This window comes from Diabrotica virgifera, chromosome 3, assembly GCF_917563875.1.
Source record: "Diabrotica virgifera virgifera chromosome 3, PGI_DIABVI_V3a".
Lineage (NCBI taxonomy): Eukaryota > Metazoa > Arthropoda > Insecta > Coleoptera > Chrysomelidae > Diabrotica > Diabrotica virgifera.
The window spans coordinates 41,452,623-41,465,919 of NC_065445.1; the positions used below are offsets into that span (position 1 = coordinate 41,452,623).

At 34.7% G+C, this 13,297-nt stretch overlaps 1 protein-coding gene across 3 annotated transcripts in view; it reads right to left on the reverse strand.

Moving 5' to 3' along the window:
* Nucleotides 1–1,299: 1,299 nt before the first annotated feature.
* The window catches only part of LOC114327743 (glucose dehydrogenase [FAD, quinone]), a 219,085-nt gene continuing 207,087 nt past the window's right edge, over nt 1,300–13,297 (reverse strand). For all 3 annotated transcript variants that reach the window (XM_028276447.2, XM_050647889.1, XM_050647890.1), the window contains 3 exons: nt 11,845–11,976; nt 11,599–11,786; nt 1,300–1,644 (listed from right to left, as the gene is read on the reverse strand). In XM_028276447.2, coding sequence (XP_028132248.2) covers nt 1,444–1,644; nt 11,599–11,786; nt 11,845–11,976 — 521 coding nt within the window. In that variant the 3' untranslated portion in view covers nt 1,300–1,443. The remainder of the gene's footprint in view (nt 1,645–11,598; nt 11,787–11,844; nt 11,977–13,297) is intronic.

The window sequence follows — 13,297 nt, forward strand, 5'->3', positions numbered from 1 at the left end:
CTGAAGCCCTGCAGGAGTTAATGAACAGAATCGCGGAGGTCAGTCAGAGATACGGACTTTCACTAAACACTAAGAAAACAAAATGTATGATTATCTCTAAGAACAAACAGCAATTTACACGAATCAGTGTGAATGGTCAACAAATAGAAAGAGTAAAAACATACCTTGGTACCTTTACTTGGTAAACACTACCTTGGTACGAACGTCAATGAAAATTGGGACCATTCTATAGCAATCAAATGTAGGATAGAGAAAGCAAGATCTGCATTTCAAAAAATGTCAAAGTTGTTCAAATGTCATGATTTGTCGATACCCATAAAAGTCAGATTACTACGATGTTATATCTTTCCTATACTGTTGTAAGGAGTTGAGTTGTGGACTCTTACAGACGCCACCTGCAAGAAAATTGAGGCTTTTGAGATGTGGCTTTATCGTCGAATCCTGAAGATATCTTATACCGACCACATTACTAATGAGGGTGTTTTGCTGAGAATGCAAAAAGAAAAAGAGCTGTTAATCAGAATAAAAACAGCCAAAATCGAATACCTCGGTCACATCATGAGGAACAGTGAAAGATATGGACTGCTGCAACTGGTCTTACAGGGAAAAATAGAGGGAAAGCGAGGACCAGGAAGGCGAAGGATTTCGTGGCTGAAAAATCTACGTACGTGGTTCAACACAACCACTACAAATCTTTTCAGAGCAGCAGTGTGCAAAGTACAGATTGCCATGATGGTCGCCAACATCCGAAACGGATAGGCACTACAAGAAAAAGCTCTTTTTCAAGGGCTCTCCCGTTATTTCCCTTTGCACATTGCAGTGTATCGCATAAATTTCCGCTTGAAGACGGTGCCGTTCTTCCCCAAGGAAAAGCTTTGGTAATTATTGGATTATTGCCACTCTGGTCTTGATCCGTCTGTATACCAGATCTTACCCTGTTGGTTGTGGTACTCTTTATTTCTCCATACATTCTTCTGGAATAGTCACCATTTATGAAGTCTTAAAATTGTATATATGTACTTATTTTTTTCATGGTATCTGGTTCCGTATTACAAACGTCCTTCCTCACATTACTTGTTGTTCTCATATTCCCTGTCCCTTCCCTGCGAAGTTTCAGTGATTATGTTATTGGTATCTCGCTGCCTGAATCACCGAGTCTTCAAGGCACTGGCACAATCTTGACATATTTTATTACTTCTTGGTCTAATATTTTGCTGCTAGTCTGTTAGTTAGTAGTTTAATGTTGTAAGTATAAAGACCTATATTCGACGAGTCTAGATGAAGAAGAGTGAATAAAAATAGATAAAAACTTTTTATTATATACAAAACCAAAGAAACAATAATACAATTATCACTTTACAAATATATCATTAATTGTATTTACTTAACAAAGTCTATCTCTAACATAAATTAAAAGTTTTATTTAAATATTTACAAACTTCTCTACCACGGTCCCCAATGCCTTTCTATTCTTTGGCTGGGCGTATTAGAAAAAAAATAGCCATGTTCTGGAGTCAACCACCTCGACTTGATTGCGTCTGATCCTTTTTCTGCTATCATGATGCATGGTGCATTTGTATTACCAGAAGGAACTTTGGGCATTATACTTGCATCTATAACTCTCAGACGGTCAACACCATGAACCTAAACATAAAATTACCATAATTTCTTAATACATTTTAAACATGATATAAAAAAGTAATTTGTTTACATTAATTTGGCTTGAGCGCTTGAGAAACAAACGATTGGACGATTAAGTAAATTTATGGTGTAATCTGTATTATCTGAAAACCATGTAGTACGTTCTTTAACGGTAAAATACTGCAAAACCTCTAAATTTTAAAAAACCGCTTGGATTGACATGAAATTTGGCATACACATAGCTAACAAGTCAAAGAAAAAAGTGATATTGTGCCGATATGCGCTTTTGCCCCGGGGGTAGTTTTCACCCCCTCTTGGGGCGAAAAAATATTTGTCCAAATTAAGTCCGGAAATGGATAAACTGACTAATTTTAAGTAACTTTTGTTCTATAGATTTTTTTCACTAAGTCAATATTTTCGAGTTATTTGCCAGTGAATATGTTCATTTTTTCAACAAAATAACCACGCTTTTAGACCGTTTTTCGCAAATAACTCAAATAATAAGTATTTTGTCGAAAAACCATTTTTAGCAAAAATATAGCCTGTAAAAAATTTTAAAAAACGGTGTAAATATCAGGTCTCTGTACCTAGTAGGATCAGAGTTATAGCTAATTAAAAATTGGTTCATATTCGTCAAATTCCAAATGGAAAAATTTTAAGTGGATTAACCAAAAAATGAAGCACATTTCGGGGAAAACTCATTACAACTTAATTAAGGTGTTTAAAAAAAAGCTTCATTTTTGTTTTATAAAAAAAATTCTAGCATCAACAGTAAACAAGTTACGCTCAAAATAAAGTTAGTCACTTTTTTTTGGTAAAAAAATCAGGAAAATCACCCCCTAATTAGTATCTCAAATGAACTTAATCGTTACGACTTCACAAGTTTCTTGACTCGTGTATGTATTGTTTATAGGATCTGTAAGTTTCATCGGTTCAAAGTCCTTATTTTTGAAAGGGCTGTAGTTAAAAAGGGTTGAACGAGTCACTGATCACGAATGTATGCAAATTTAGAAACACCAAATCTTAATCAATTTTTGTGTAACAGAAAAACAAAAATATACATGATATTTAGAAAAACAACGCTAACTTTTTTTGTTTTTCGAGATTTTTGGTATCTCTAACAATTTTTAAGTTATTTGAAAAAAAAACATATTTTTCTTTAAAACCAAATTTTTTTAAAAATAAGGACTTTGAATCGATGAAACTTACAGATCATATAAACACAACATAAGTAAAATAATTTGTGGAGCGGTAACGATTAATTTCATTTACGTTGCTAATTAGGGGGTGGTCTTCCCGATTTTTTTTGCCAAAACAAAAGGGACCAACTTTATTTTGAGCGTAACTTGCTTAAATTTAATGCTAGAAACTAAAACAAAAATAAAGCTTTTTTAAACACTTTAAAAAGTTATCATGGGTTTTCCCCAAAAATTGCTTAATTTTTTGGATATTTCACTTCGAAATATTCTATTTGAAATTTGGTGAATGTAAATCTATTTTTCATTGGCTATAACTCTGGTTCTACGAGGTCCAGAGACCTAACGCGTACACCATGTCTTTTACTTTCTTATATGCTATATGTTTGCTACGAACGTTTTTTCCATAACATACTTACTTTTTGAGTTATTTGCGAAAAACCGTCTAAAAATGTAGTTATTTTGTTGAAAAATGAACATATTCACTCGCAAATAACTCGAAAAGTGTTGACTTGGCGAAAAAGCTCTGTAGAACAAAAGTTACTTAAAATTAGTCAGTTTATCTATTTCCGGACTTATTTTGGACATATATTTTTTCACCCCCAGTAGGGGGTGAAAGTCACCCCCAGGGGAAAAGCACACATCGGCACAATATCACTTTTTCTTTGACATGTAAGCTATGCGTATGCCAAATTTCATGTCAATCCAAGCGGTTCTTTAAAATTTAGAGCAAAAACCGTGAAAGAATGGACTAATGACAAGTGTCAAAAACAGGAAAAGAACAAAAAGGACTGGATGACCGACAAAATACTTAAATTAATGGAGAAGAGAGGATGAAGATAACACAAGGATCATTAAAACTGTATACAACACAAGATGTGTCAAGATTCAAAGAGAGAAACAGAAGAAAATAAGACGAGCAAAGGAAAATTGGTTGAATGAGAAATGCTGTGAAATAGAATATCGACAAGAATTACACGACCCGTTGAACATACATAGGAAGAATATAGAAATCACAGGAAGCTACAGACCAGACAGGGAAATAAACTATTTGACGGCAACGGTAGCTAGCAGCCGACAACGAAACAAAAATTCGAACATGGAAAAATATTATATAGAAGGCCTCTTTCAAGATTCATCTTGAAAGGCTAATAAATGAAGAGGCATTGTTCAAGAATTTGAAAAATGGAAAGGCTGCTGATGCCCGCTGAACTATTTCTACTTTTATTGCAATCCCTAAGAAAAAACAGCGATAAAGAATGTAAAGATCATGGAACAGTAAGATTAATGAGCACTTAACAGAGATTATTTTTAAAAATTATACACGACCGTGTTTACAAAAAATTAGATCCTATCATTATCCTAGTATCAGAGCCAGACATCGCGCATAAAAATAGATAACATACAATTGGAGAACATCAAAATTAAAAAAGGGATACGGCAAGGTTTCATTATCACTCCACTGATATTTAACTTGTATTCTATTATAACCCCAATTAATAACTTGAGGTATAAAAACGACACCAGAGAATATTAAATATTTGCAGATAATAGTTCACAATGTTTACACGGCCAGTTTACATTATAGCTTAAATATGAACTTGAATAAAACCAAGTTTCCAATCTTTACCAAGGAGTGTAAATATAGTAAAAATATCAAATTCTCGGTTCTGCATCGATAAATATAATGTTGTATTTAATGTGAGCTCCGAATGTTTTTAATTTTACAAAGTTTAATATAAGTTATAAATTTTGAATATCAGTGATATATTGAAAGAAACTGTAAGTGTAATACCAACTCTTCACATAACATCCAGTTAAATTAACATTAAATTCAGCTAATTACAATTATTTGTTATTGTTGCCAATAAACAAGTCCAGTTTTATCAGCAAAATAACCACTTTTAGTAAAGACTCATATACCTGTTTTAGCAGGTGTACAGGGTCGGACTTACTTTTCACGTAACATTTATCGAAACGAATTCAAACATGCAATCACACAACAGTTCTACAATTCAAGACCATCAAAGTCAAATAAATTCATCACAATCATATTCTTTGGCAGCCTCGAAAATGCAGTTCCCTTGCAAAGAGCAAGGAATTATTTTTAGTGCCTTAGAAAACACCAAACTTCAAGACTACCTTCTCCCACTTGGAAATAAAATTCAACCGAAAAATATAATCTTCTCTTCTAGATTATCTAATAATCGCATATGTATGTATTTATCCAATAAACACATGGTGGTTGATTTTATGAATATTCATGGTCAAATAGAAATACAAGGTGAAATTTTCAGAGCAAGAAGGTTAGTAACACCAGCGGAACGACTTGTGCTCTCCAACGTATGTCCTACAATACCACACGACTTGCTAATCAATAAGTTACAAAGAATCGGCATAGTCCTGTCTCTCCCATGACATTCCTCAAAATTAGTGCGTCTATGCCTGAGTACAGTCACATTCTTAGTTTTAGAAGACAAATCTATATCAGTCCTCACAGTCTAACACTTCCAGAATCATTTATTCTTGTTTTTGACAACACGCCATATAGACTATTCATCTCTCAAGACAGTTTAGTTTGTTTTAGCTGCAAGAAGTGTGGTCACATTGCATCACAGTGCTCCGAATCACTAGCTTAATTAATCCCCAATCAAAACAATGAAACATCGGTATCCAGCGCAACAAATATATCTTTGCAAGAACTCAATGATACAAATCCTTCTCATTGTGAACAAATGTATATTTCTAATGTCCCGGTGATACCGAACAAAGTAGATGCATCAAATAATGACAGTCACATAATTAGTCAACCAAAACGTAACTTTAATGAAATTATTTCACCTGAAGCAGATCCAACTTCAAAAGAATGTAACATTTTTCCACCACCTAAAGTCCAAGCAAAACCTAACAAAGCTAAAATTAGCTCAGCAAGCACTTCTGAATGCTAATTTTTTCTCTTACTTGACCCTGCTAAAAACTTCGTAGAAAATCACCCTCTACCTTTCCCTCTAAACTTTGATCAACTTAACATGCTCCTAATGAATATCACGGGATCAACAGATCCTATAAGCACGATTCAAGAATATACCACAGACATAATATCAGCTTTGTCCCATGTGCTCAGTCAAGTTTACCCCCATTTAAAGGAAAGATCCATAAGACGTAAATTCACGTCCATAACGAAAAAATCCATAATTGAAGACATAAGTGGATAAAGGTGTCATGTCACATTTGATGAAAAAATGAGATAGTGCTATTTTTGGACTTCCCTGATATAGATTTAACTTTTAAATTCGACCCTATTTTTAAAAATATTACAGTTAAAAAGAGTTTTGAGTGATAAAGGTGCCATGTCACATATACTTCTACTAGATTTAGTGAATAGAGGTGTTATGTCACCTTAAGTTTCCATCTAAAACATAATAGAAAAGTTCCAGATCAAAATGTATTCTATTAATAATTTACTCAGAAATAAAAAACTGTGACATAACACCTTTATCCACTGATGTCTTCAATTATCTTGGCAGTGAGGCATCGGACGCGGAAAGTGACACATCTCAATTAAGCCAACATTAAAATTCAAGTCTCTACTTCAGTGGAATACGTATCAGAAACAAAGTGTCGGAGTGTCGCTGGCGATCTAAAATTTTATTTCAAATATAAGGTGTTAATTGCGTGGAATCGGGAGTGAAATGATTCTAGTTCTAAACTCAGAACCATCAAAAGTGACATTTTTTTTTTCATGGAAGTCCACTGCCAGAAGTAGAAGATGCCAAACTATTATTACACGTCCACGACTTGGACACTGTAGGTATACTCACGCCAATCCTTTCTCAAATAGTGAACCTCCAAAATGCGAAACATGCAATACATTAGACAGTATAGAGCACTTCTTGATAGACTATCCTAAATATGTAAATTAAAGACAGTTTTACAATTTGCCAAATAATCTGAAAGCACTCCTCAACAAAAATTTAGTTCCGGGCAATTTATTACGTTACTTAAAATGTATAAATATGTTAACACAAATTTTAACTTAATTAATTGTTACAAATGTATAATTGTTCACAAATTGTTATTAATTGTTACAATGATTGATTGCTACAAATGTTAAATTTAATATTGTTACACATGTTACAGAAATGTCGCTAATAACCTTCGGGTGGATGCGACTTTTTCTTTTTAAATAAAAAAATCTTTACCAAGACACCAAATAATAATGCATATTATAACAATAAATATTATACCTATTATTGGTGGAAAAATATCGGAAATGTATAGCTCCTAACCACTGACATACGGTATGTCATACCTTGCTGAAAATATCGCACCCTCAGTGCAAGACTGCAGTAAGTCAAAATAAGTAAGTTTCGAGATAAAGACGATTTTGTTTATTTTCGTGCTAATATCGGTGACATAAGATACAAATTTTAAGAAAAACTAACATTTAATTATGATTTTGCATGCTTTTCAGCCTATATTACATTAACCAAAAATAGAAATTTAAATAACATAATATTAACGCAAAAAAATTAGGAGTTTCAAAGTTACAACACTTTTGCACGGAAAAAATTGTTAATCACTACACATTTAGTATTAGAATTTCAAAGTTACAAAAGTTTTGCACGGAGAAAATTGTAAAAAGCGTAGACACATTTACTGTTACAGTAAAACCTGTGTTACCGGCCACCTGAACTAGCCGGCCAGCTTCAAAGTTCCCCAAACCAAAATTTTTGGACTACAAAACCTGGTATTAGCGGCCACCTTTTTATATCGGCCAATAGTTCTGTCATTTTTAGTGACCGTTATTGACAGGTTTTACTGTATTACACAAAGGACATAAAATTTACATGAATAGATTGGTCTCGAAAATCTTTGTTTATTGTCTCAGCCGTTAATGGATTACGTAGACGCTCTGTATATTAAAATTAAACACCACAGATATAGATATTAAAATAACAAATATCTTACTTTTTTCATTGCTTGTTATCGAATCCGTTGCAATGTTCCGTGCAAAACTGTTGTAACTCTGTTACATTAGAGTTACAACAGTTTTGCGCACGGAACTTATGTTCAAAAACGCAAAATATTTAAACTGTTGTTGTTGTAATATTTAGCCCATTAAGCATTTGAAAGTTACTAAAGTTTTACAGGGGATAGATATGCATGTTTACAATCGAATTCCATGATTACTTCATTTTCATAAAATTTTGAGTTACTGCAGTCTTGCACTGAGGGTGCGATATATTTTGTTGTAAAACGTGTTTACGTAAAACGTAAAACGGTGTTGTAAAACGTGTGTAACTACGTTACGTAGTAAACAAGAAGAAAACTGCTTATCAGAAATGGATGTCAACAAGAAAGGAGGAAGATCACAAGAGATATGCAGCATTAAATCGAGATGTAAAAAGAGAAGTAGTGAAAAGTAAAAATGAGATGTGGGACCGAAAATGCGCAGAAGTGGATAGGTATATGGGTGGAACAAGAGTTGGGCAAGCGTGGAAGGTAATAAAGTCTCTCCAGAGGGAAGGAAAGGAAAAATCTAACATAAAGTTAATAGATCTTAAACAGTGGTAACATCATTATGAAATTTTACTGACAGAAGATAGATGTAAATTCCAAGAGATCGAAATGGAAGAATTAGCCGAACATACACAAATAGTTGAGATAACAACCGGAGAGTTAAGCGAAGCCCTCAAAAGATCTAAAAACGGCAAAGCAGCAGGACCTGGAGACATCTCAATTGAGTTGGTAAAGTACGGACCAAACACATTACATGAGATGTTGGTTCAACTATTTAATAAATTCTTAAAAGGACAAAATATCCCTGATGATTGGAATGTTGGATACATCAGCTCAGTATTCAAGAAAGGGGATAAACGCATATGCTCTAATTATAGAGGAATAACTGTTACCAGCTCAGTAGGGAGGTTGTACGGTCGAATAATAAAGAAAAGAATAGAATCAGAATACGAAGACATGGAAGAACAAAGTGGATTTCGTGCAGGAAGATCGTGCACTGATAATATATTCGTTCTGCAGCAGGTAATAGAAAAACGGAAGACAAGGAATCTATCTACCCACCTATTGTTTGTAGATTTGGAGAAGGCATACGATACGGTACCTTTGAAAGAACTGTATCAAACATTGACGAAGGTAGGTCTCAGTAGAGAGTATGTGGATGCTATCGCAAATATATACAAAAATGCAAGAAGTGTCGTTAAAGAAGGAAACTTTATATCTGAATCATTCCCTATATCAAAGGGGCTTAAACAAGGATGTTGTCTGTCTCCGACTTTATTTAAAATATATATTCAATCATCGCTAGAGCAGTGGAGGAAACAAGTATCCGGAATGGGAATAGACATAGGCAGTGGTAAATGTCTAACAACTTTGTTTTTTGCAGATGATCAGGTAGTCGTAGCGGATGATGAGGAAGACATGGACTACATGTTTAGAAAACTAGAGAAAGAATATGAAAAATGGGGCCTTAATATGAATATGTCAAAGACAGAGTATCTTAAAATAGGGGATGATGAAGAAGATCCAGAGTTAGAAATTAGAACCACGAAAAGATGTAATGAATATAAATATCTCGGATCTATAATATCTAAAGAAGGCACTACCAAAGAGACATCGAAAAGAGAACGCAGCAGGGCAAAAAAGCGGTAAACATTCTGAGCTCTCTACTGTGGTCTAAAGATATAAGGCAAGAAACGAAATTGACAATCTATCGTACCTTGGTAGCGCCTATTATGACTTATGGGGCAGAAGTTTGGCACATGACAAAAAAAAATAGGAAAAGAATAGAAGTAGTAGAAATGGATTATCTAAGGAGAGCGTGTGGTATATCTAAAAAAGATCACATCAGGAATGAAGATATTAGAAGGAGGACACATACTGTATATTCCAGTGTAGATAAAATGGAAACTAGACAACTAGTGTGGTATGGTCACGTGAAACGAATGAATGAAGATAGATGGCCAAAGAAAGCTTTAAATTACATACCACACCAAAGAAGAAGAAGGGGAAGACCTTCAGTTGCCTGGGAAGAAAATGTACGGCACATCATGAAAGATAGAGCCATCAAAGAAGACGAATGGATGGACAGAAAACGATGGCGGTCGAAATGCGAGAAGCGGCAGAGGCTGTAGGAACCTCGCTGATAGATAGAAAACGTGTTTTACAAAAGATTTCTAGAACACCATCTGTGGACCTTTCAGTGGTGTATAATTGTATCTGCTCTCAACTGTAGCAGTTTTAGTATGGTTTAGTCTTTGAGCTACGTTGATGTAAAGTTTTCGCGGTATCACGTACCGCATACCAGTGTTTACGTTTCTATAGCTAAAAGCAGTCCAATGTATTCTTTCGATATGGTGTGGCAATAATGGTAAACAAGGAAAGAGATAAATCCGTACCTGGTGTCACCCTGCTTCCGAATCGCATTATAATGCTACAAATTAACACCAATATGGGGAAAATGAATGTTATTCAAGTATATGCACCAACAGCTGACAAGGATGAACAAGAAATAGAAGACTTCTACGAGCAATTGGAAACAATAATGAAAACAACAAAAAAACGTTGAAGTTCTGATACTAATGGGTGACTTCATTGCCAAAGTGGGCAGAGGAAGTGTGGAGTGTTGTGTTGGAATATATGGATTGGGAGAGCGAAATGAGCGTGGTGAAAAACTAATTCAGATGTGCCAAACAGAAGAACTGGTAGTTATGAATACAATGTTTAAATTACCAAGTCGCCGGCTCTACACGTGGAAAGCTCCTGGAGAAAACAAAGATATAATTATAAGAAATCAGATAGATTACATCTTGATAAGGAACAGGTACAAGAACTCTATTACAATAGTGAAGACTTGCCCTGGAGCAGATGTAAACTCGGACCACAACCCAGTAGTAGCAAATATGAATGTAAGATTGAGAAAACCATTAATGAAAAGATCTAGACCACAAATATACATTGATAAACTAAGAGAACCAAATACATACCAAGAAACTCGAAATAAAATAAATCAGAGTATCCAAGAAATAAAACAACAAAATAAGAACACTACAGATATTGAAACAAAATGGAAAAATATTAAGAACACAATAGAGACTGTGGGACGGAAAACATTAACATTTACAAAAGCTGCCAAACAAGAATGGAAGACACAAGAAATTCTCGAAAAGATGGACGAAAGAAGAATACATAAAAACAAATAAACAAAAGATAAAATGATAACTCAGAGGGCTATGGAGCGCCAGATGTTTGGTGTCTCCCTAAGGGATCGAATCCCAAACGAAGAAATACGTCGTGGAACAAAAACCACGGACGCCGTCGAAAGAATCGCGTAGGAATTGGGTAGGACACGTCGCCAGATTGTCAGACAACCGATGGACAAAACGTATTGTAGAGTGGAGACCACGAGAAGAAGCACTACGGAGTAGAAGACGACCACCAACCAGATGAGCTGACGATCTGAAGCGTATTGTCGACAACTGGATGCAAGCCGCACAAAACAGAGAAAGATGAAAAGAGCTGAGGGAGACCTATATCCAGCAGTGGACGAATACGGGTTGATGATGATAAAGATGAATGAGCATAGTGATTTTGCAAAGGAGCTAACAACCAGAATTGAAATCGCACGTCGCTCATTTAAGAAAACGAAACAATTGTTTTGCAGTAGAACTTTAATTATCAACATGAAGATGCGCATGCTTAAAGGTTACATAATTATTTAGTATCACATCAACAATCGTACCTGCAATTTTGGATTAACAACAGCTAGTGGATCTGTTGGTGGGCCCATCTTACAACTTCCTACTTGATGGTTTTCTGGACCTGTGCGCTGCTTAACGGCGCATTCCCAGTAATTATCAGAACCAAAAGAGAACTTTTGGCATCCAGGTACTGGCGTTTTATCGAGCTGTAGACCATATTTTCGAAGAGCTGATTAAAAATATACATCATAATTAAAATGGATAAAAATTTGTCCAAATAAACTGACCTTTAGTCTCGGATAGCCTTAGTGCGACTTTGATTCCTTCTATCATCACCTTGATGTCATCAGGATGTGTAAAGTAATTGGCGAATATTAAAGGATGGCTCAACGGGTTGTTATCTTTTAATCTAAGTGAACCTGTAAAGTATATTAAGTATGTTATTAAAATGCTCTTTAAGAAGATCATATAATTTATCAACAAACAACAATAACAGAATATACCACTGGTACACAGAAATAATAAAAAACAATATATCTATTCTTACGGGGGTATATATAGGAACACTGTAAACTATGGTCATGGATCAGAGTAAATACTTGTTGGGGTACTTCGATGTACGTGAAAATATTAACAGAATAAGAAAGGAATCAATTTAAATATTTTTGGGTACAATTGTACCCAAAAACATTTTTGGGTACAATTTCTTCTTCTCTTCTTCAGGTGTCATCTCCGCTACGGAGGTTGGCAATCATCATAGCCATTTAAATTTTTGAGGCAGTAGCTCTAAATAGTTGTTTTGAGCTGATCCAAACCATTCTCTCAGGTTCTTCAGCCATGAAATTCATCTTCTTCCGATGCTTCTTCTGCCATCTATCTTTCCCCCACATAACAATGATGTTCGCATCATGTTCTAAGCATATACTACCAATATTCGTCGGAGTATATTCTTTCTAGTATATGCGTAACTTTAAAAAACATTCTAAATTTCATGTTCTTTGCATATACTTTAAAGTATATTCTCGTACCGAATATACTGAGTACATTCGTGTACGTAGTATCTCGGAATATTCGTAAAAGTTTATTCTTAGAATATACCTTTATCGAATATTCTTAGCACATACTTATAAGTACATTCTTAACACATACTTGTAAGTAGATACTTTTAAAATATCTTAAAAATAATCTGTATGTATAGGAAGTATAATATTAGCCTTATAGATTATCAACTTCGATATATTTTAGAATAATTAATAAAATTTATGTATGTAGGTAGTATTGGACGAATTTCATTTCAAAATTTTTGTATGGTAAAAAAGTTTAAACATTAATTGTATAATCGATACGGCTGATACGGCGGTAGCTACGCCTCTGAAGCCAATCAATGTCGTGTTCTTAGGCGGTCTACAACATGTTTGAGGCTAATTCTACAGTTCTTTGGTCACGTGGTTCGCAGAGGAGGTGATAACTTGGAAAGATTATAAAATATGGCGGTAACTTGGAAATAACGTCGTGGTGTTCGATCAAAGTAAGAATTTAGCTACCCATTCTACGAAACTCTAGAGAACCTGTAGACAGAGACCAATGGAGAAAATAGTTAGGAGTATTGGAGAAAATCACCATTCTCACTAATGGGGAAACTACAAGGGAGATAGATAGATAGAGAGAGAGATAGAGAGATAGAGAGAGATAGAGAGAGATAGAGAGAGAGAGAAAGAGAGAGAGAGAGAGAGAAAGAGA